Source organism: Adiantum capillus-veneris, chromosome 2 (genome assembly GCF_014529385.1).
Source record: "Adiantum capillus-veneris isolate H3 chromosome 2, ASM1452938v2, whole genome shotgun sequence".
Lineage (NCBI taxonomy): Eukaryota > Viridiplantae > Streptophyta > Polypodiopsida > Polypodiales > Pteridaceae > Adiantum > Adiantum capillus-veneris.
In genome coordinates, this window is record NC_140932.1 from 83,555,502 (window position 1) to 83,580,048 (window position 24,547).

General features: G+C 43.7%; 1 protein-coding gene across 2 annotated transcripts; it reads right to left on the minus strand.

Annotated features, from left to right (window-relative positions):
* Nucleotides 1-4,462: 4,462 nt before the first annotated feature.
* Nucleotides 4,463-19,208, minus strand: LOC147463090 (proteasome subunit alpha type-7). Of its 2 annotated transcripts, XM_086487250.1 has the most exons (4): nucleotides 18,941-19,207; nucleotides 5,443-5,857; nucleotides 4,857-5,019; nucleotides 4,533-4,747 (listed from the first exon to the last, which is right to left on the minus strand). In XM_086487250.1, exons 1-3 carry the CDS (start codon nucleotides 19,111-19,113, stop codon nucleotides 4,858-4,860), a joined length of 750 nt encoding a protein of 249 aa, XP_086343376.1. In that variant the 5' UTR covers nucleotides 19,114-19,207; the 3' UTR covers nucleotides 4,533-4,747; nucleotide 4,857. The 2 variants fall into 2 exon arrangements, with proteins under 2 accessions (XP_086343384.1, XP_086343376.1); XM_086487258.1 differs by having other exon boundaries at nucleotides 4,463-5,019; nucleotides 18,941-19,208.
* Nucleotides 19,209-24,547: the final 5,339 nt, after the last annotated feature.

Genomic DNA, 24,547 nt, shown 5'->3' on the forward strand with positions numbered 1-24,547 from the left:
ACGGAGGGATAAGTTTTTTAGAGACTATTCTCACAAAAATTATAGTAAACTATGATGGATTTTGGTTTCAAGGGTGATAATGCTATTTTTTTACTTTTGATCAAGACTATTGTTACAAAAAGTATACACAGAAACTTTGATAGATGGTGGTTTCAAGGTTCTCTAGTGTAGCCTAGATAAAATCATGGAAGTGACTGAATATAGGGGTGGTAACAAATAGAAGGTGGAGGGAGTGAAGATACTTTTGATATTATTGGAAAAGGCTTAGCTTAGGAATGAGCTAGGTTTAGCTTGTGGATCAATGGGATAAAAGGGAATTTTGACAAAGTCTTGGGCGAGTTTATGCAAGGGTAGCATTCATACGAGAAGGTGGCACTGTTTATAAGAAACAGAGTTAAGTGAAGGAAAGTGGTATGGGTAGCCCTTAGCTCAAAATTGTTTGATTGAGAGAGAGAGAGAGAGAGAGAGAGAGAGAGAGAGAGAGAGAGAGTAAATTTTTAACGTCAAAGGGACAATCCCAAGACACCTCAAATATCTATCCAACAAGTGATGAACTCAAGGCTTGTTATTCGAAAGAGACGAGGGCATTGGCATAACCAATCTACCATTGTAGGTATCCTTTAAGGGTGCCTATAATTTTGAAGCTCTTCTTGGATGAAATCAACTCGTCATGCAAGAGTGACAGTGTAGGTATATTTGACGGTGGCTTTCTCAAAGTATATACTTTTTCAGCTCCCCTTGGATGAAATATACCTTTTAGAATTCCAAGGGGCTTTGAAAGCACTGGGAGTAAAGGATGTTAGAGTCGTCTTAAAAAAATTTAAGCCTTTGAAGACTGCAGCATCTAAGATAGCGGCTTGGGTAGAGGAGGTTTGAGAGAAAATGTTTTATGTGGTGTTGTGCGAGAGTGACAAAAAACTTGAGAAGATTGGTGAGGTATCCCTAAGGCCCAATGCAAAGCCAAAGGGAATCATCAATGAACCACTTATAGCATAAAAGAGAGGGGTGGAGAAAGAGTTCTTCCATATGGTATAGAAGGAGGCAAGTGTGAAATGAGAAAGAGTTCTTCCATATAGTATAGAAGGAGGCAAGTGTGAAATGAGAACCCTTAATTTGGTACCAAATTTTGCCTTTAAACGCTAGCTAGAGAGAGAGAGAGAGAGAGAGAGAGAGAGAGAGAGAGAGAGAGAGAGAGAGAGAGAGAGATGACGAGCTTAATTTGGGATTCATCAAGATTTAAGGCCCAAAGTATTGCAAATACTTGATGCAAAAAATTTAGAGGTCAAGTATACACTTATATAGGTGGAATCATACTAGAATTTTTCTACCACACAAGGATTCAAAAAATTATAATTTAGCCCTACGTTGCAAGAAGAGCTTTTGGTTGATTTTTGGAAGACTTTGGCCTCAATCACGATATTATTTCTGAAGTCTTTGATGCCTCTAATTTTCCCTTTGTACAATGTGCCCTATCCAAAAAGTGTCCTCTTGAATAACAAGTCTCAACTTGAAGAGTCATCAAATAGATCTCTAAGGTCTTTTAGGATTGTTCCTACCGCATTATAACTTCTCCTCATGGGTGTGTGGGTGTGTGCATGCACGCATGCACTTGCAGATATGTGAATAAGAAGAGTAAATTGAGTAACCCTTCTATCACCCGTACGATAATTGATTATCCCAATCCTCTCTTGAATAATAGATCTTGTGTTCAAGATTGATCTAATAAATCCTCACATATGTTCCTACAACGTTAACACTAGTTCGGTACCAAAAAGGACACTTAAATGTCTCTTTTTGTCAATTTTAAATCAAATGCTATGTGATATCAAGAAAATGTTATATAAAATTGTTTTGCAAGCTTACAATATGTTAACCAAAGTATCTAAAAAAACTGTTTTAAACACAATACTCATATTGAACTACAGTCATGAGTATATGTGCAAAACAGCCATTGAGCTTTCTCTAAAAGATGTCACTTAAGTCTTACAAAAAAAATTAATGGGTTGCATGCAATAATCTATATTAGCTATCTATGTATGTGCTTCACATTTTTACAAGTATCATGTAATGTAAAATTCTTTTGTACTTAAAATTAAATATGTGAAGTTGTGGATCTAGCATGCAACTTTTCTGGATACAATAGATGCAGAGTGCAAACACGTTTTTCATGTAGCTTCACAATTTTCTATGATACATATGTACTCTACCAACTTAGTCTTAAAGTAATAGGTTTTTTATGTTTATGCAAGCTATCTTTGGTAAATTACGTGAATTTCTCAAAAATGTGCATGTTAAAATTCTCTTTTTCAATTCATGAGATATTAACCTTAGAATTCAGTAACTTCGGAGTTTTTAACTCATGAATGCAATTCAAAAATTTATAATCACAATTTCATGAGTTTTTTTTTTTAAAAATTATAGCACTAATTTTCTAAATTGAGCTTAATTTACAAGTTGCATGTGAGTTTGAAACCTTGAAAAATGATTACTATGTTGCTTTTGACCTATCGATCAGATTTGGACCTTAAATTTTGCAATAGAATATCATGATGTTGGTGACAGAAACTCAAAAGACCAAAATTTTTCTTTAATCTCAACAATTTTAACATTTTGAGTTTTTGGCGCGTATTTGGGATACAATGAAGCTTAATGTCTGATTGTAACAAGCATGTTTCTACCCTAAAACTTCAAAACAATGCAAAAAATTGTTTTCTTAAGAAGACACGATTGTGCATTTTCATAAGAATTGACAAAACAATACTAAATTTTTTCGAATTTTAAAAATCAAAACTTATCATCAAAATCTTAAAATAACATTGATTCTCGTATGGACTAAATTTACCCATAATTTTCACCTCATCATTGACGCCCAGTACAAATTGACTAATAAATCTAATTTCTAGCTTCACCAAATTATTCTAGCAAGTTGGAGAAAAAAACAAAACACTCATCCTACTACAGAACTAGTGTCTCTCTCTCTCATACAATCATATTTGTTCACAAAATTGCAATCGTGCGGTCTTTGTTTCTCTTGCTTGTGTGGGCATGAGGTGCTGGTCTATCTCCTCGTCTCTTTCACTAAAAGCTAGCATCTCTCCCCCTTTCCAATCATCATGGTCTCTTGGACTACCGCAAGCAAGTTCTCATATATCTAAACAATCCATTGAGTTGCGCTTACAAACCACATATGGCCAAATGTAGAAACATTGGACGATTGTTTTGATTCACACGACACTGAACCTCCTAAGCCAATTTGAATGACACTATTCTTTGTCACAATTTATTTCCCATCATAGTGGAAGCTCAAGATTGTGCCTTTGACCCTAAACCCTATGGTGTACATGAACTTGCCTTTATAGTTACAAAATGGTGGGTGCATCCAAGATCCAACACTTAGCCACTCTAAATAAGGTGTGGCAGGTGTGGCTAATGAAGTTAAAACGTTCTGTTCGATTCCAACTGTCCTTGGGGGGGGGGAAGATAACTCTGAGCACAAGAATTTTCCTTCAAGCACCCCTTTTCAAACATTATGAAACCTCCATGTTAAACATGATGTGGTGTTTCAAAGTCACAAAGGTCAATGTGACTTTATAAACACAGATATTAACATGAAAAAAGATTCCATTCACATGCACTAAAACTTGCCTACCCAAACAATGCTATCAATCTTCTCCGATTTCGAACACATTTAGCTAGCGTTTGACAAATTGTGGTCCTATTGTTTTGAAATCGTAGGAAACGAGGAATGTCCATACTTTATTCAAACCAGACAACATAGTGTGTGTACTTCACTCTGAAGACAATCAAAATGGACAACAGACATAGCCTCAACCATAGACATCATGTGCACGAGTCCAGACGGATGACTCGATAGCAGAACAAGACTCTCCTAAAACAAGCGACCCAAGTACAAGACATAGACAGACTGACAAGGTGGTAATGCTAAACTTCTAAGGTTAATCTTGCAAACAACAATTAAGCATAATCTCTCATACAATATGAACAATGTCCACTGGATCTCCCTTTCACTCATCTGAGTGCTCATTTGGCAACAACTTGGACAAGCCAATAGAATGGCCAAGTTAGCCAATCCGACTCATTAAGGTAGACATCACACAAAAGAAGACCTTAAATCAGCATAATTGCAATCACCGAATATTCAAAATTAATCAGTTTCTGCTTCAAAGAAGACAAAACGGGGAACAATGTATTTGTATCCTACTACAGGAGGTGTTAACGACAGGACCAACTTGCATGGGTACTGCAACCACCATCCTATCACTTTTTGCGTTGTTCTTGGTCTCTTTCTCACCATAAATCTCACAATTACCACCCAAATATAATGGCTGAAAGTTTACCACTTTGAAAACACATTGTTCTGCTAGTGGCACAGCAACGAAATTTATTTCAGTAAAGAAAACCTGGAATCCCAAAAGAACAAGCACTTGCTTGAACTACAACACAATAAAAGCACCCAGCACATTAGGAGCGCACCTATCAACTTAAAAAGAGAGAATATAATTCATGTGAGGGACGGTCATCAAGCGACTGCTGCAAAGCGCTCCTTGATCGAACAAAACTAAAAATGGAAATATTTTCCTCATAATCAAAATGTTAAGTACTCTTTCTAACAAAGGACAAAAAGTATATTGTGTAGTGTTGGCATGGTAATCAGCATTAAAAGTCTTCTCCAGATAATGTCATAAACCTAAACATCCATGCATCATGCAAAAACACTCCTCCTTGCCTGCCCAATAAAAACATTTCGTAGAAACTGGTTCAGAATTGAAGGGCATTTCACATTACTTCAAAACATGTGCTTCGAGTTTGTAAATAAGTCACACAATTCAACTCACTTTAGCTGTCTCTTGGAGGTCCTTTCTTTGCAGCTTCAGCAGCAGCCTTCTCAGCTTCTATGCCAGCTACAATTTCCTCAACTTCAGACTCCTCTAACAGTCGCAGACCTTGTTCACGATTCATAACAGCAATTTCAATGTTCTTGCCCCCACTCTCCACAACCTGCATAAACCCACCATGTTAATGGAAACAATTACACATTTTAGAATTAAAACTACACTCTTTACTCAGTGAGCATAGCTGTCTCAAAGGAGGGTGAAACCAGTGTTCGGGAAAGGTCTGCCTCAGCTTGGCCTAGAACCGATTGAAAATCTAGATTGGCCAAAAATTCCACTACTTCAAGTTTGCATCTTCACGAGGAGGAAACCTGGCCATCTAGGGAAGAAAACTTTCCCGGACACTCAATTGAAACCTAACATGCATATGGAGACCCTACTCTTGATGACAAAGTCTCTGCAACTCAAGAGTAGACTCCTAAAATCTACACCATGTAAAACAGCTCAAAGAATCCTAACCAGCATATCCGTATAGGTATCAAGTGAGCATACCACAAGTCAAATCATGATGTCATGTAGAGAAACTTACTTCAAGAAGAGCACGTATGGCCAGCTTCACTGTCTCCGTGCCAGAAGTCTCCGTGTAGTTTTTTTCCAGGAACTCCCTCACAGAATTCGAATTTCGCCCTGTTGCATTCGCTTTCCATGCAGAGAAGATTCCAGAGGGATCCGTTTGGTATAGTGACGGTGCTCCTGTGTATGGATCAAAGCCCACAATCAGAGTCGAAATGCCAAAAGGCCGAACCCCTCCACTCTGGGTGTACTTTTGCTGCAGCCCAGCAATGTAGCGTGTGATGTATTCAACTGTGACTGGATCCTCCACAGTAAGTCTATGACTTTGACACTCAACACGCGCCCTATTCACCAACACGCGAGCGTCTGCAGTGAGACCAGCAAAAGCTAGCGCTATATGTTCATCGAGTTTCAGTATCTTTCTCACCGTCCTGTAAGAGGAAGAACACAGCACACATTTGTGGTTAAAACTGCTTCTAGAAGTGCCACACACATCAAAATTTTGACAAGCTCAAAAGGAACGAACACAAGCAGTGAAATTCAGGGAAATCAAATACTGGACTAACATGGGCTGAATTAACATCAGCGACAATATAGTGGCAGAGCTAAATTCAAACGCTTTGCAAGATCCTCTAATTCTAATCTCAAGTCTTTGCAAGAAAAGGCACCATCAGAGACCTTGGATAAACTAGAGTTCGACTTAGAGCATTCATCTCTTTTATCCGTCATGCATAGAGACATTGATACATCTTACATTCATCTGACCTTTCATAAGCATTAGAAAAATCCCCCCCCCCCCCCCCCCCCCCCCTCTCTCTCTCTCTCTCTCTCTCTCTCTCTCTCTCTCTCTCTCTCTCTCTCTCTCTCTCTCTCTCTCTCTCTCTCTCTGTGTGTGTGTGTGTGTGTGCGCGCGCACGCTGGTTATGCCATTTCCCTCTTGAATAACAGGTCTTGAGTTCAACTCTCCTCGTCGGATAGATCTTTAAGATCTTTTCCTACGACGTTAAAACAATCTTCTTCTTCTTCTTCTCTCTGCTGACCTGTGCGCTGCCCTATGCCCTGCCTGCCTGTTGTGCTGTGCGTGCTGCCTTCTGGGACTGACCCCGCGCGCTGGCCTGCTGCGCTACTGGCTGATTCCGCCCTCGCACCAGCAATACCCTAACACCCCCCCCCCCACCCACACACACACACACGCACGCACGCACACTTTCCTTATGAGTGCACCACATTGAACCCCCCCCCCCCCAAAAAAAACGTCGACATGCCAAAGAACGCCACGAAGGAGGAGATGACCAAGCCTGAAGATAAGACAACATCCTACATCGTAGACACCCTCAACGGCATCGCCAACCGGCTACACAAGCTTGAGAAAGAGGTCAAAGGATTGACCAAGGAGAAGGAAGTATGGAAGAGGGAGAAGGAGAAGTGGGAGGAGAAGAGAGAGAAGGAGAAAGAGGAATGGAAGAGAGGAGCAAATCGACCTCCCCGTGCTTCTATCGCATCCCTTACCCCCGAAGAAGGAGAGATCAAAGCGGAAGCCAAGGAAGACCTCAATGAGGAGATCACCAAAGCTCTCACGGCAAGCATCGACGACAAATTGGAGCCCACCAAGGTTGGACGGCTTGAAGTTGTCAAGAAGAATATCAAAAAGGAGGCGAGAGCGGAAGCCCAAATAGATGAGGCACTCACCACACACACAGCCATTGAGGAAGATAAGATGCGACAAGCCCGCCGCCTCAATGTATGAGTGACTGGCATCAAAGAAGAGGGGGGGTCCACACCCGAGAGCGATAGGAAAGCCTTATGCATGAAGCTCGGGTACAAGGAAGACGAGGAGCTACCCTTCTCCAAAGCTTGGAGAGCCGGCAAAGACATACAGAAAAGAGCCATCATCCTCATTCATTCGAAACAGAGCCATCCTGAGAGGGCTAGAGGGCCCACCTATCTACCTTGACGACAACCTCACAAAGATGCAACAAGACCACCGCCACGCGTGCATGCCTAGAGTCAAAAAAGCTCACAAAGAAGGGAAGAAGGCGGTATACCGAGATGGTAGGGTCATCATCGACGGCAAGACCATCGCATAGGAACTCGCGGCCTATGAGAGACATGAGGAGATCCACATTGCAGTTTAGAATTGCAACGGGGATCTTTGGACACACCCAGAGAGACTTGAGGAGGTGATGAGAGGACGGGACCTCATTCTCTTGACAGAGACAAGGATCCATGGCTTTCAGTGGGAGTCCTCACATCGGGGGAGTACCGCCAACACACTACACGAGGATCGGGTGGGGTGGCCATACTCTTTAGACAGGGACTCCAGAGCAAGATACAGATTGTTGCACGGGACCCGCAGGCCCGCTACCTTTAGACTCACTTTGAACTATCGCGAAACAGAATCATCTACATTGCCCTCTGCTATGTCCCCCCTAATCAACCGCGACAGCACCAAATAACCACTTCAAAACAATTCACAGATCACAATAGATTTGCACTGGCCCGGCGGAGTTCCGTGCCTAGAGATATTGGCCCCAAAGACTGGCGTCCCTTTCGGTATTTCTTTTTATATTAATCAATCATCAAAGTACAAGAGAGCGGTTAGGGTTTCACTCTCAGACTCTGCGTCCAGATGCTCTGAGAAGTGAGGCCCTCACCACTAATTTAAAGGTTACAAGGGATGCCCAAAAGCAGAGCCCCAAAAGCTTTTAAAATCAAAAGCATCAGTTCTCTCTCTCTCTCTCTCTTAGAGAGTCTTTTCTCTTTTTTTTTTTTTTTAAAAAGCAAAAGCAAAATTCGCGTCGCTCATCATTTTCCAAAAAAAAAATATTATTTTCTTTTTTTTTAATAATCCGCCTCCGCGATTTCCGGAAATTAGGGTTTTTGGCAGAAATTAGGGTTTGCAGGAATTTTAGGGTTTCTGCTGTCCGCCATGTCATCACTTTGTGACATACCCCCCTCTTGAAAGCATTGTAATCGACCGCGATTACGCCTACAAAACCGACAAAAGCCATAAACCGTCTTAGCAGACACTGACTGTTAGTACCTACGTACTAGGAACACACATCTAGCACATGTACAAAATCGACAGTCACATCACACGACATCACAGGACATCACCAGACATCACATGACATTCAACATTCATTCGGATCTTAGACCATGATTTATCTGCAATGTAGCTAGCAATCACATCTAGGTCCAATCGGGACCTCATCGATGTCCGATTGACTAACCCCTATTGCAACCATGTCTATTCGAGATCAATCAGACCAAAATGCTGCAGTCATTTCGGCATCAGTTCCTACACTCACAAGAAGTCAGGAACAAATCAGTATCATTATCAGGAATTCCATTTCATAAAGTCATCTAGCAGAATACTGTCAGCTCTCAGTATCCCTCAAGCTCAAAGAGACATCAGTGACTTTAGTATCAAAATCGAGGCATCTGTTGACAAAGGAGTGGAGTAACTCCCCTCTTGTGCATCCCACTGCACCAGATCTTCGGCCAAGCTGAATTCTGGGTTCCATTTGGAGTAGACTATGCTAAACCAAAAGCATCGAGGTAAAGTTTCACAATCTGAGGAGTATCTGCTAGGTCCTCCTCCTCCATCCACTTCGCATCAAGTGCAGGATAATTCTTGAACTTAACTAAGAACCGCCTTCGGACTTTACCCTTATTCTTCGTATCCTTATGTGCCAAAATCTGTTCAGGAACAAGGATCTCCTCGTTTTCTTCCACTTCGGGTTGCTCATCAGGCACATCACCTTTAAAAGGTTCAAGAGATTCACATGAAATGCATTGTGAATCCTCCAAGTATCTGGCAGTTTCAATCCGAAGGAGACATCATTTATCTTGTCAGTAATCTGGAAAGGTCCGTAGTATCACATACTAAGCTTTGGAAAAAGCCTCTCCTTTCCTTTTTTCTTTCTTAGGCGTGCCTTCTCAAAAGTAAGAGCACCCAATCATCCTCCTTCAGTTTCCAGTCGTGACGATGGCGATCCGCTGCCTTTTTCTGTCGTTCTTGAGACTTCTGCAAAGTCTCGCGAACCTTGGCAAAAGCAGTATCCAAATCTCGCGAATATTCATCCGCTTCAAATTTCTAATCTTTCGTGCTCAGGAAGGATGGAACCTTCGCAACAGTTTCAACAATCTCTCATGGCGTCTTCCCCGTCGAAGAGTGTATCGTGTTATTGTAGGCAAATTCCACCAAAGGTAAGTTCTTTTCCCATTGAGTCTTCTGATGCGAGATACAAGACTTCAATAAATCTAAAATCACTGAATTGGCAATCTCAGATTGCCCGTCAGTCTGCAAGTGGAACGATGACGAGAATTGCAACCGCGTGCCAATGTTCTCCCAAATTGCCTTCCAAAACAAACTCGTAAATCTGGGGTCTCTGTCGGAGACAATCGTCTCAGGCGTGCCATGTAATCGGAAAATCATCGTGATCATTCTGTATTCTCGGGAGATCAAAAAAAATGAAATCCATTTCAATATTTTCCGAGGGGCGGGTGGGTATGGGTAAAGGCTGTAACAATCCTGTGCCTTATGCCTATTAAACTTGACCTTCTGGCATACCAAGCAACTGCGCACAAACTCTTCGACATCTTTCTTGAGTCTCGGCCAAAAGAAATATCTCTCTACCCCTTTCATGGTGGTAGCAATGCCGCGGTGACCCGTAAAAGGTGGATAATGGCATTCAGTCATAACCTTTTCCCTCAACGGCTGTGTAACGCACAACATAGTCTTTTTCATCAAGTAGCCTTCCCGAAGGGAGTATCCAGCTACTATCTCCCCATCCCATATCCGTGTGAAAATATCTGCAAAATCTGTATCTGTGGCACACTGATCGACCATATCCTCGAAGCTCCTATGATGTATCGCGGAAATAGCCAGAACCAACGGTTTTCGAGACAAAGCATCTGCCACCACATTCTTCTGTCCCTGCACATGGACAATCTGGAAGTGGAACTGTGACAAGATGTTCACCCACCACATCTGCTTTTCCGAAAGCTGCTTCTATGACAAGAAGTAGCGCCAACTCTGATGGTCTGTAAAGACAGTAAAATCCGCTCCGAGTAGGTAATGCCGCCACTGAGTAAGAGCGTGGATAACCGCCAAAAGCTCTTTCCCATAGATCTGTGCTGTCATCTCCGGCCTAGAGAACAAACGGCTCTCGTAAGCTATGACATGGCCTTCTTGCATCAAGACCGCACCCAGACTACGACCACAAGCATCACAAAATACTTCAAATGACTTCTGCAAGTCCGGCAAAGTCAAATCTGGTCCTGTAGTGAATTTCTCTTTCAATGTCCGAAAGGCAGTCACCTCTATGGGTCCCCACGAAAAAGGTACTCCTTTCTGTGTCAAGGTATGCAAAGGGGAAGCAACCTCTGCAAACTTTCGTATGAACCGCCTGTAGTACGAACACAGTCCCAAGAAGCTTCTAACTTCATGGACATTCCTCAAATCGGGCCAATCACGGATAGTCTCTATCTTGGCCGGGTCCATTTGCACTCCTGCTGTGCTGCTGACACAATGTGTCCCAAAAAGTGTATCCATGGTAGGAAAAATTCACTTTTCTTTGCATTAATCACTAGCGTGTGATCTCGTAATGCCTAAAAGACTTGAAGCAGATGATCTCTGTGTTCTGCCTCATTCTTGGAGAAAACAATGATGTCGTCAAAGAAAGTGCCAAAAAAAAAAATAGCCTGTACTCTCGAAAAATCCTGTCCATCATCCGGTTAAATGTCGCAGGAGCATTGGTTAAGCCAAAAGGCATCACCAAAAACTCAAATAACCCAAAAGTCGTCCGAAAAGCTGTCTTGTAGACATCTCCTGGCGCTATCCTGATCTGATGATATCCACTCTTCAAGTCAATCCTGCTAAAGCACGAGGATCCCTGTAACCTGTCGAGAATATCATCGATCCTAGGAATCGGAAATCTGTTCTTGATGGTGATTTTGTTGAGAGCTCTATAATCGATGCACATTCTCCAAGATCCGTCTTTCTTCAAAACCAACAACACTGGAGAGCAGTACGGTGAAGTACTAGGCTGGACAAGACCCTTTTCCAAGAGGTCTTTCACTGAGTTCATAATCTTTTCATTCTGTACTCGGCTCACACGATAAGGTGGCCGATTCGGTGGCGTGCTTCCAGATATCAGATCAATGGTATGATCTTCAGGCCCTCTCAAAAGCAATCGGCATGAGCGTGGAGAAAAAAAAAAATCTTGGCGTTCTTTTCTTCAGGTCAAAACATATTCAACCTTTATCCATCGTTCAGTTCTCCCAAAAGAATGAGTAAGAAAACTGAAGTTCATCAAGTACAATCTCTAAGCCCTTCATTTCTCAAAGTCGCTTTCTCTGCCCGGTAGTCAACCACGGCGTAGTTCTTGTGGTACCAAGGGATCCCGAGTAGAACGTCACTCACGTGCCCTGAACACCCCTGTCATTGCAAACGAAGTTTGCCAATGCTCGGTGTAATGGCAACATCCCATCCGGATGCTAGTCGAACTACCTCCGCCTGTGGCGTCAGTTTGTCGGGCGTAGTTCCAAATCGAGCCACCAATTCCAAATGAAAAGAAGTTGGCCTTGGCTCCTTCAAAAGAGCTTCCTGATCCTTCGCTTTGCCCCGAAAGCGGCAAAGTTTGTACTTTCATTCATTAGATTCGGTGCAGGTCCCACGCCATGTGGTACCAGTTCTGCTTTTCTATCTGCCTTTTCTGCCACCTTCCTCAGCTGCTCTCGAACTCTCAGACCAGTCGTCGTCTTTATCATTCTGTTCTTTCTGTGCCTTATCAGGGCACTTTGCGGAAATATGTCCATGTTCCCCGCATCCAAAGCACTTCCCCTCTCTGATGAAGCGAGCTCTCTCCTCAGGAGTAAGCTTGGGTTGTGCATCCTTTTTCTCTGGCTTGCTCTTTTTCATTCTACTTTCATTCTCAGAAGTCTGTTCGGCTCGTTGTGTCATGGCCTCATCTGTGGGGTAGGTCAGACTGCCAAAGTGAATGGCAAAGCCCCGCTTCGCATGACTCATCAACTCCTGAATAGAAGCTGACTTCTGTTCCAAGCAGTGATCTCGGATCTCTGTAGGTAGACCCAAGGTAAACCGCTCAATCTGTTCTCTGAACGAGATCTTCTTGAATGAAGAGGTGGGTAGAAAAGAGTTCCAAAATCTTTCACAGTAAGAATTCACTGTATCGCTCTTGGTCATCCGGAGATGGTTCCAAGCAGCTCGTATATCTCGCTCAAACTCTTGAGTCAACCAAGAAGAAATAAAAAGCCTCTTGAATTTCAACCATGTAATTGGCACAGTCTTGCTTAATAGAAGCGTGGACCACCAAGTACGAGCATTCCCCTTAAAGTAAGAGGCAGCTCTCCGAATCTTGGAGTGCTCTGAATAGCGTCCTCCCGCGAAAGCGATGTCAAACTGCTGTATAAAAGACAAAGCCTTCGAAGCATCTGAGTATCCTGAAAAAGTACCAAACTTGATTGAGTGGCCACCTTCCTTAAACTCTCGGACTTTCTTGCTTTTATCTTCGAGAAAGTCATACTGGTTGGCTTTGTAAAAATTCTTCTTGTTCGCATAAAACTTTCCGTCATCGGAATCTGAGCTGTCTGTAGACGAGTCCTCAGTAGAACTGTCAATCTCTGGGCGAGATGTAGCCTTCTTTGCCTTTTTCTTGCCCTTTCCGAAGCTTTGTGTCTTGCTTCGCTTTTTGCTTTTTCTGTCTTCTTTGCTCTAATCCGAGCAGCTAGAAGAACTGTCAGAAGAAGAAGAAGAAGTACTGGGTAGGTCTTCAAACTTGACGCGCTTCTTCAATTTCTTTGCCTTGTCAAATGTCGACCGACGACCCAAATATCCCGGGAAGTCAATGCCTTTCATCTGCTTTTTTGCCGTGCTTTTTGTCTTTCTTTTGCACGTCGAAAAGCTGAGCAATCCGTGCATCAACCACGTTCTCCAATTCCTGCTCCGTCTATTTTCTTGGAGGCAGAAGGTTTCTTGAGAGCGGGTTTCGGGAGTGGTGTTGTGGTTCTCTGCCACTCCATCTGTACCTCTTTCAAAGAGGTCTGGCTCATATATTTTGCCATCTTCGGGTCCTTGGCAAAATTAAGCATCATCTTTGTTGCATCACTGATCAACTGGCGACGCTCTATCTCTCGCCGCTCCGCCTAAGTAGGCCAAGGCGGGCCGTACTCTCTGCCGGAATCTTCCTTGTGATCCCTGCCCGCATCTCCAAATGCAGAGGGAGTCGACTGATCATTGCCTGAAGCCATAGGTGCCGCGGAAAAAAAAAAATCGGGGATCGGATTTCCCGTAGAAGAGAAATCGGTTGTGCTCTGATACCACTGTAACAGACTTGGACACTCCAAGTCAAGAATCAACCGCGACAGCACCAAATAACCACTTCAAAACAATTCACAGATCACAATAGATTTGCACTGGCCCGGCGGAGTTCCGTGCCTAGAGATATTGGCCCCAAAGACTGGTGCCCCTTTCGGTATTTCTTTTTATATTAATCAATCATCAAAGTACAAGAGAGCGGTTAGGGTTTCACTCTCAGACTCTGCGTCCAGATGCTCTGAGAAGTGAGGCCCTCATCACTAATTTAAAGGTTACAAGGGATGCCCAAAAGCAGAGCCCCAAAAGCTTTTAAAATCAAAAGCATCAATTCTCTCTCTCTTAGAGAGTCTTTTCTCTTTTTTTTTTTTTTTAAAAAGCAAAAGCAAAATTCGCGTCGCTCATCATTTTCCAAAATAATAATAATAATAATAATAATCCACGTCCGCGATTTCCGGAAATTAGGGTTTCTAGCAGAAATTAGGGTTTCTGCTGTCCGCCACATCATCACTTTGTGACAACATCACTGATTGATAGGCCGGACGACAAATGAAGATACTCAACACGCCGAAAACGGCGAGCCTTTGAGTAGACATAGGAGCTGTCACAAACTGTTGACGTGTCAAAGCCCTAAAGAATGGAGCCAACTTGCAGATGCCGGCCGAGGGGCCTAAACCATAGAAGAAGCAGCAACAGAAGAAGTAGAAGCAACTAATGACGTGGCAGATCTGTACGGACAGCCTGGATTTTGCGCTGACTGTTGACAAGGCAATTGTACGGATTTCCGTGATTTACGCTGGCAGATTTTTGGGCATTGCTTTTGAACCAAATGCTTTTAAGTTTGAAGGCTTTTCATGTAAACTGCTTTTGGGGCCTAGGGCCTTTAAATATGAGGCCATGGGCTCATTCTTTGCCATGTTTCCTGGAGAAGGTGCAGAGGATGGAGTACCGACTTGCACTGTGTTGATGCAATATAAAGAAATACCGAAAAGAACACCAAGGTTTGGGGCCAATATTCTCTAGGGTGGAATTCCGCCACTCCATGTCGCGTGTTGTCTCTCTCTGTCTCTCAGTTCAGTTGTTATTGAAGTGCTAAAAGTCAGTTCAGTCTATTCTTTTCTATTGGCACGTGATGCCCGTCTTGTGACAGTAAGTGGTATCAGAGCATCAAGCGTGTGCTTTTCTGAAAGCATGCCGGTCCTACCAAAGAGCAGACAGAACAAGATCGCACTTTCAAAGTTCATTGGAAATTTTGGCTTCGTGCTCGACCCCGGACTTATTAGCGACTCCCACCCTTACTTCATCGCGCATCGGGCGCGCTCCCGTCTTCACTACTCATGTCTTACAGGGCATAAGCCATAAAGATCACTTGCAAGAGAAGGATCCAAGATTTGTTTCGAGTCACTGTTTTCCTCAAAAGCAGTGCCATGCAAATGTTAATAGCTACCAAGCCACACACTCCAAGGACTTGGCAAGCTTTCAAGAAAATTTTTGCCCGAACATATATGGTTTATGACATCTTCCTTCGGAGTGCAACTTCTAGCAGAGTGGGGTATCCTGAAATGCTTGCCATTTAAACCCTTGCAGATTATATCTTGAAATTTCTCGACATCTCTCAGTAGGTGTCTCTTTTTGAGCAAAAAACCTTGGAGGTTCAATGTGATTGCTATGTCTTGGGACGATCATCGTCGCTAGAGAAACATTGTCTGTCCAAGAGCTGATGGACCATGTTGTGGCTGTCTACGACCTTATGGAAGGAACCTAACCCTAATTTTTTATGCAGGTTTTAGGATAGAAAGTCAATCGACTTTTCGAGCTCGACTGATGGCAAGATTGCTTTTTAATTTTGAATTTGTTTGAGAATCTGTTTGAGAACTTGTTTAGTGATCCTCTTTGGAATTTGTTTGAAATGGATGCTATCTGTTTTAAACCTGTCTTGGTGCCGATTTAAATTGTTTGACTCTGGTCTTAATATTGGTTTCAGTAATTGGTGATTTTACTCCCGAGTGGAGAAGTGAGAAATATCGTTTTGGTATTGTTTGAACCTCGGAACGACACAGGCCGATGCCTGGGGAGCGTTCTGTTGTATGCTAGAAAACCTCCGAACGATGCAGGCCGATGCCTGGGGAACGTTTAGTTGTATACTTGAACCTCCAAGCGATGCAGACTACGGTCTGGGGAGCGTTTGGTTGTACATTCCTTTGAGCTCATGGCCCGGACCTTTTTAGGTTATTTACGGAGGGAGTGACGAGGTAGTAGTTGAGTAGCTTCATACCGCATTGAGTAGCTTCATATCGCAGACCGTTTGTCTCGGGAGAGTGCTCAGTGGCGGTGTTTGTTATGTCTTGTAACATGCCTATGTAAGCATTTGTGTTGCATTGTGATGTGCCAATTACTGAATATTCCTAATTGGACGAGATTGCCTGGGTATGTAATTTTAGTGTATCAAGACACCCGTGGAAGATCAGTATAGTCTAAGTGTAATGGCTAATTTTACTACGCCGGAATATCAAGAGTTCCGATCTGGACGAAAGGAGAAGCTAACTCCTTGATCAAAACAACCGAAAGGAGAAGCTAACTCCTTAACAAAAAGAGCAAATTGATTGTCCCTCGGAAATTTTTGAGCTAACTTGAGTTGTTTTGCAGATATGTTGTAATCGCGGACGATTACTCTCTTTCAAGAAGGGGAGATGTCACAAACTGTTGACGTGTCAAAGCCCTGAAGAATGGAGCCAACTTGCAAATGCCGGCCGAGGGGCCTAAACTTTAGAAGAAGAAGCAACAGAAGAAGTAGAAGCAACTCATGACGTGGCAGATCTGTACGGACAACCCGGATTTTGCGCTAACTGCTGACGTGGCAGACTGTACGGATTTCCGTGCTGTTGACGAGGTAGTTGTACGGATTTCCGTTTACGTTGGCAGCTTTTGGGCATTGCTTTTGGATCAGATGCTTTTAAGTTTGAAGACTTTTCATGTAAACTGCTTTTGGGGCCTAGGGCCTTTAAATACGAGGCCATGGGCTCATTCTTTGGCATGTTTCCTGGAGAAGGTGTAGAGGATGGAGTACTGGCTTGTACTTTGATGATGCAACATAAAGAAATACCGAAAGGGGCGCCAAGGTTTTGGGGCCAATACTCTCTGGGATGGAATTCCGCCACTCCGTGTAGTGTGTCGTCTCTCTTTCAGTTCAATTGTTATTGAAGTGCTAAAAGTCTGTTCAGTCTGTTCTTTACTATTAACACGTGGTGCCCGTCTTGTGACAGGAGCTAGAGCTATACCGCTTGTTCACGAGCATAGACAGTGCCACAGCATGGCGCACCCTTGAGAGCCACGACCACCTACCCCTATTGAGGATCCACAGGAATGGCACGATTATGCAAAGAAGCTTTATGAGATACCAAACTAGCCTCTCATCCCACAACCACCCGCGCCTCGACCCACAAGCTCCTCTTTCTTCACAACAGAGATGGTCAAGAAGGCCATCGGACATCCACCGTCTACAACACCGACGCTCTTCAGATCATACAGGATTACAAAGTGAGCACCTCATTAAAGGCCATCCACCCTCTACAGCACCGACGCTCTTCAGATCATACATGATTACAAAGTGAGCACCTCATTTACGCAATCGCCACTATAGCCCCGTTGATTGAACATGTATTCAACTGGGCTATAGGGAAGGGCTTCCCAGAGGAGTGGACTCAACACACCATTGTGTCAATCCACAAGTCTAGGGACCCTTGGACCCAGGGAACTACAGAACTATCATGATAGGCCATACAATGGCCAAGCTATATGGGACAGTATTTGAGCTGAGCTCAGTTCATATGGAGAAAATGAGGGCTTACGAGTTCTTGGCCAAGCACGGTTCAGGCGGACCTTCTCCACCATCGACCACATCTTCGTTCTGCACTGCCTCATTGATGAGACAAAGGTGCAGAAGAAGAAACTCTATTGCTGCTTTGTGGATTTCCGCAAAGGCTTTTCGGGCAGCTTCAAAGTTTGGGGAAACCATCAGAGGGAAGATATGGCCTATCTATGCTCTCTACGAGAGAGTGACTCGGAGAGTTCGTTGTCCAGACGGCCTATCAGAGTCTATTGCTAGCAACATTGGTGTTAAGCAAGGATACCCCCTCTCCTCGACCCTCTTTGGATTCTACATCGATGAGATCTCCGATTACATCTTACGAGTAGGAGCAAGAGCTGACCTAGCATGTACTCCAATCCATATTGTGCTATAAGCTAATGACATTGTTTTGATTTCAAAATCACCAAAGGGCTTACAGAGCCATTTGACAGTGAACCTTGGAAAGTCAAAGTCATGATCTTCCACACCTCCATATCAGTCCAACGAGCAGCCACTTTTACAGCAGCAGGAGGCCCACTTGAGGTGGTCACCTCCTACATCTACTTGGGAGTCACCTTCACTAGCAGCAGGGACCCTTCTCCATGGCAAAGGCCGCCACTGTCAGACTCACCCGAGGATATGCAGCTTTGGCCATGTTAGAGCGGAGACGTCATCGGACACATTTTTTAGGAGAACCGCACGAAGGGCTAGCTATTTGATGTATTAGTCACCCCAGCCTTTATGTACGTAGCAGCAGTGTGGGCACCCAGATTGACAGATAGCCAGCGGGCACGGATCGAGAGACCACAAGTATATATGATCTTGAGGCAAGCACACAGTGCCACAGGACATCATCAGGCAGAGCTTCCCCCCCCCCCCCCCCCCCCCCCCCCCCCCCCCAATGACAATGAAGGCACTACTTTTGGGGCTCTGCTTTTGGGCATCCCTTGTACTCTTTATTAGTGCCCAAAGGGCCACTCTGAGAGGGCATCTAGAGGCAGAGTCTCGGGAGAGCTGGACCCTAAGGGAGTTGTACCTTTGCGAAGCAATAATAAAGAATGCATCTAAATGCAGCCAAAAGATTGAAATAATAAGCTCTCAAGGCTGCAAGGTAAAGTATAGGAGAAGGTGGCAAGTCCAATGTTCTGCAAAACCAGCCTCCTGCATAGGCATGAGAAAAAAAGGCAACAAACTACAGAGCAGGTGACCATACAGCTTAGCCTCCAGTCAGTGATGACACTGAACATGCCAATTCTCTCTCTCTCTCTCTCTCTCTCTCTCTCTCTCTCTCTCACTCTCTCATATAACATGCACACCCACAAATACCTTGCATCCTGCAGCTTAGCAGTGGATTTTTTCTCAACGCCAAGAACTATGGTGTCTGTTCCGCGGACTCCAACAGCCGCATTGCCCTTGCGGACAGCTTCCAGTGCATATTCGACCTGGAAAAGATGGCCATCCGGCGAGAAAACAGTGATCGCTCTGTCATATCGGGCCATCGCCGATCTCTCTCTCTCTCTCTCTCTCTCTCTCTCTCTCTCTAAATCTCTCTGGGTGTAATCTCTGAGTGCTCTCCAAGGAAAGACAGAGCTTGTTCAAATGAAACGTTCAAAATGTCCTGCGAAGCCTACTTTTACTTCTAGGCCGTGGGGGGGGGTGTGCGTTAGGTGGGATCAACGGTCCACGATCCATGGATGATCTGGACCGTCCAAGATTTGCAATTCTACTTTTAGGCCCTTGCGTTGGTGACACACAAGCTGCCCAAGCTTTGTTGTTGTTGTTGTGTGTGTGTGTGTGTGTGTGTGTTTGGGGGGGGGGGGGGGGGGGGGCGGGGGGGGGGGGTTGTCAGTCAGGTGGGGTCGACAACCCACGATCTTTGCATGATGTCGACCGTCTATTTATTTTGAAGAATAAAAAGATTTCGATCGGTTTGTGCCCCGCAACTTGAACCCACCACACCAAAGGCTGTGACTCTCCCATTAAGCTATCGCACGTCACTTGAAATGGAGGTGTGACTCTAATATAATATGGCAAAAGTGACAGGGAAGGGATCAAATGGTGTTCACTTGGAGATCACTATGGGATGGTTGGGATCACACAACTATCACTTTGAAATACATGGGTTCACGAGATAATCACATAGTGATTCACGGGGATCACTTGATGTTCACATAGGGATCACTTCAATTGTGATCACTTGGGGATTAATCTGCCATCGAGTGGCGAAAAACCAATCCCACCGTCCCCAATTAATGGGGACCATTGATCCCACCTGACAAGGGGGGTGTCAAATAATCACGAGGTGGTGTATGCTCATGTCACCGTATTCTGATTGGTTGCGGACAAAAAGTTGGCCAAACTTGGGCAGAGGTTGAGCCTCAACACTAAAGGCCATGGGGTCTTGAATGAAGGCCTCGCGTTGGAATCAATGGAGCGGAAGCAAGGCGCGTTTGGCGAGGGGATCACATTTGGTCACATGGCCAAAAAAGGAAACTCCAATGTGGGCACTGACATCAACGGGGGGGGGGGGGTCAGGGAAATCTGGCGTGGAGCGTAGGTGGAGGGGGCTCACAACTAATGTGGAGCCTCATGAAGGACGTGCGCCACCCAAGGGGATGTGGGTGTACCTTGCATGCGGGGGACAGTGGTGGATTCTATGTTGCATGCAATCAGGTTTGATTTGGGCAAGGGAAGGGGGTTTTTTTGTCTATTTTGGGAGATTGGAGGTTCGATTGGCAGCTCGGGGGCGTTTGCTGGGATTCTCTATGCCTTGCCTCAGTGCACCTTGTGGGTGGAGTTGGATGAGGCTCGGCAAGGGACGTGCGATTGGCCAAGGTCCCCAGAGGGGAGTGGGAGAAGGAGGTGATTGGCCTGACAACCTCCATAGGTATGTTGCATCAGCTTTTTTTGTATGTGTGTGTGCACACGCTAAGGCCGCGGGCAGAACTACTAACCTCATGGCACTGAGAAGAGGAGTAAAGGACCCTTGTGGAAAGAAGAGAGTTGGGAGCAAGGATGTGGCAAGCCATCGCTTGATTAAGCAAAGACCACACCACCCACACCTCCAAAGGTTCTTCCAAGTAGTCCTCGACTGAGAGAAAAGAAGGGTCTTGTGATAGACCTTAATGCCACTCCTATTGGAGATTCGACACCCATCAACAAACACCGACCTCTATCAATCCACGACCCAGGAAGAAGCTAGTGGATGTGTTTGGTGGGCAGGAGCAAGAGGAGAAAAAACATGAGGAGAAGGTGGCTGACAAGGCGGTTGAAGAGCAATCCATGGCTAGCCACAAAAGTTGGCGTAGCACCTATAGCCATGAACCCAAGCCATAGCCGATTTATGGTGACATGTAGTGGGTGGCTGGTTATGCCTTGTGTGCTTTGTCGCTCATGTCGGAGGCTGGGAACTTGCATGTGCACTGTGTGCAAGCATCGAAAGGCTAGAAGCACACAACTAGACAGTCCTAGCAAGCTTAAAGAAACAATGATGTGTCACTCACCGCTCAATGCTTCCGTCGTGAAGGATCCTGTGTTGCGAAGAAGAAGGAGCCGCCGTCGATGCCGCTCTCAACCTCCGATGCTGCCCCAATGCTCTCTCTCTCTCTCTCTCTCTCTCTCTCTCTCTCTCTCTCTCTCTCTCTCTCTCTCTCTCTCTCTCTCTCTCTCTCTCAAGCATACACACACACATATACACATGTGAGCACACGAAGGAGGAGAAGACAGAGGTAGAGCAAGAGCAATTCTTAGTTTGCACCTCCAAGAATGAGGATTTTTAGGTCAAATGGACCTTTTATAAGAGTTTGACCCATTTACACATGGGCACCCACAGTGGTGGTCGGTCGTTGCAAAACTATTGTAAAAATAAGATCAGTGGTGCGCCTCTCATCGGCAACGATCACCTACACACCTATTGGACCGACAAGCCCGGTCCATGACTCAATCAAATAAATAATAAGGCGTCTGTCGAAGGTGATAGGGTGTCCGTGAGGGTTAACATGTCCCCCCTTCCTAATGTAGATTCCGTCCTTGAAAGCTATTGAGATGAAGTCCGTTCGTCGATGTGGAAGAACATTTGAGATTGAATATCCTTAGCCTTCTTTAATCACTGCAAAATCAACCAAAATTGGCACAATAATTACATTCTTATATATAATTAAAAAGCATATATAGTTGTAGACACACAAATTGATTGGTAACACAATATTAAACAATTTGTCAGTAGTAAACATTAAATTGTAATATAATCAAACACATAAGCAGTTGTAAAGGTAAAAAACTAAACAAGTCTGGGTCGCTAATTTAACAGTCGAAAGGCACTAGAGGTCAATATTAATACCATGGACAAGCTTCTCAAATCTCTCTGGTCAATTAAGTTGTTTAATCGCGAGAGCCAAGTATTTCATGTCCGAGGGCTGACTAGAGGCTATACCTAGAAGACCTTGTAGTTAAGCAACGATAAAAGGAATTGCTCATGAAATCATCACCTGACTTATTCCATTTTCTTTGACCCCCCAAAGTTTTTTCACATTGATTCAATTTTTGATGTGTGTGCTTATTTTGTATGCTTTAGGTATTTTGCTTTTCAAGAAAAAGCGCCCACACTGGGAACCTCTAGGGCTCTAGTACCGTACGCAATACATGTGAGTGAAGTACTAAATTAAGATTTTACATTCTTGGCACTTTTGTTTTTTTTTTTTAACTGCATTTCAATTTTTTAACTTTGGGGGACATATTGACATTGTCACCCTCCCCAGGCTCTCATCAGACTAGTAAACTCCCTTTATAATACTTAAGCTAAAGGTCAATAGGGATTAAGCCCAATAGAAAGCCCTAGTACATTGCACACAATACTGCCTAAATCGGATTAAGAACCTAAAGTAACCATTGATTATTAGGAAGGCATGCCCCATGGTATTAAGAGAAGATCTCTTTACGCCTAAATTGGTCAAACTAGCTTAATCAGACTGTTTGATTCTTAAACCTCGACAAGGGATTATGATTAAAAAAATTATATTGAATCTAATGTTTAATACTAAGAAAAGGTGCTGAATATTATGCTACCAATCACAGTTAAAGCAGACAATCATGGAACTAAAAAAAACAAGAGGCAATGCTAATGGAAGGAACACCTGTTCGTGTTAATGATTGCACTCGATTCAAAGAGTGAATGAGACAAAGATTCCATGAAGGTCAAAATCTCAATTCTGCAATGCATTCTTGTATGCACTAGAAAACACAAGAAATACCTCTAGGAGGCACATCAGTGGGAAGAGGCACCAACCTTTATTGAACACAATCAAACAACATAAGGAACCCTAACCTAATTATTTGCACCCCCCTAGAGAGTCAAGGGAATAGGATATTGAATAGATGGGAGGGTAGCCCTAGGTCTAAACCCCTATCCTCGTGTTGTTGAGAAAAACAAAGTCATTATCCATGAGACCATACATGTCATCCATGCAACCAAGTAACTCTTCCTCATCATTAGAGGCACAAATGTTCACTAAGAAGGTCACTAGACGTCTATAGTCATCTTGATCAAGAGGGTAACTTTGTGTAATTGGAGAGACGTCCTCTTCTAAGTATGATCAGTCGTAGTCAAGAGACGTATCAGCCATTCTAATTCCTCGAAATTCTTCTCACACGCTAACGTATCTACCAAATCCCATTCTTAGGCAAGCACCGGGTAGACTACGTAAAACACTTGTGAAAGGTAAAGAGGGTACCTCTCACTCAAGGTAGGAGTGGATGACTCTAGCGTACTAGCCATATCTGTACACACAGATAAATGATAATTACAGTGAAAATATTATAAGGGTCGTGTTAAAAGGTCGTGTCCTTGTGGATAATGTGTTTTTATGATTTTGGGTCATGTACTAGAACTTGTAGGTTTTCAACTTTTTGTTTGGTGGCTCTTACTCATTTACTTTTTAAAATTTTGTTTTCTTGAGTATTGGGCTATATCTATACATTCCCTAAGATTGGAAGATTGAGAGGTCAGGGAGGAAGGTTAAGAGGGGAGCAAGTGAATGATGGATGTCAACAAACACTCCCCCCTTCCTTGGGTAGATCATACCTTTTGAAACGATGTCGTCACCTTTTAAAACCAATCGTTCCAAGTTGTTATGGGTGAAGACTTTGACCAATAGTTTTTGACCACCTTAGGTGTTTCATTTAGTTGCAAGGGTGGTAAGGTACTCTCCCATGATTTTAGTTGCAACGTTGTTGTAGGTGGTGAACTTACAACGGGAGGTGCAAATTCTTTCTTGTTTGTATGGATATGTGCAATGGTAGGTGGAGGTTGTGCCGAAGCTTCTATTTCTGTATATGAACTACATGAGAGCAAGAAGCTTCATTTGTTTTTTCTATGTTTGAGCTGAGCGAAACAAGCCTTTCTCGCTTGGGTACCCAAACTAGCTTTGGATCACGTGTATAGTGTTCTGTGATCTTTCCCTTCCCCCGATCTTCAATCGGCTTTGTCGTTACAGGACTTGTCTCACATGGGTCAAGTGACAAGTAAGAATAGAATTTACATTTTGGTACCCAGATTTGATCATTCCCTTCATAGTAGCCTTGGGCTTCCAATAGTCTTTTAGGAATCCAACGCAACGTTTTCCTACATTTCTTTGAGTGAGTTGGGCGTTTCTTACAAGGCTTCTGTTTTTTAGCATAAAAAATTATCGCTAAAGAAGCTTTGATGACCTATTTCTATGTTTTCTTAGTTATATTGCGATGGGTCTTGTGTGTCTCGTTTTTTGTTTCAACTACAGAAGTTGAAGCTCTAGAGAGTTGGGCTATAGGGACATATGGTTCAACCTCCTAGACATGCAATGTTTTTGGTTTTATTTCCTCAGGAGGTAATATCTCATGGAGTATGTCTTGAGTGGCAGGGCTAAGAGTTGGTTTCCCCGTCGTGACACTCCCAATCCC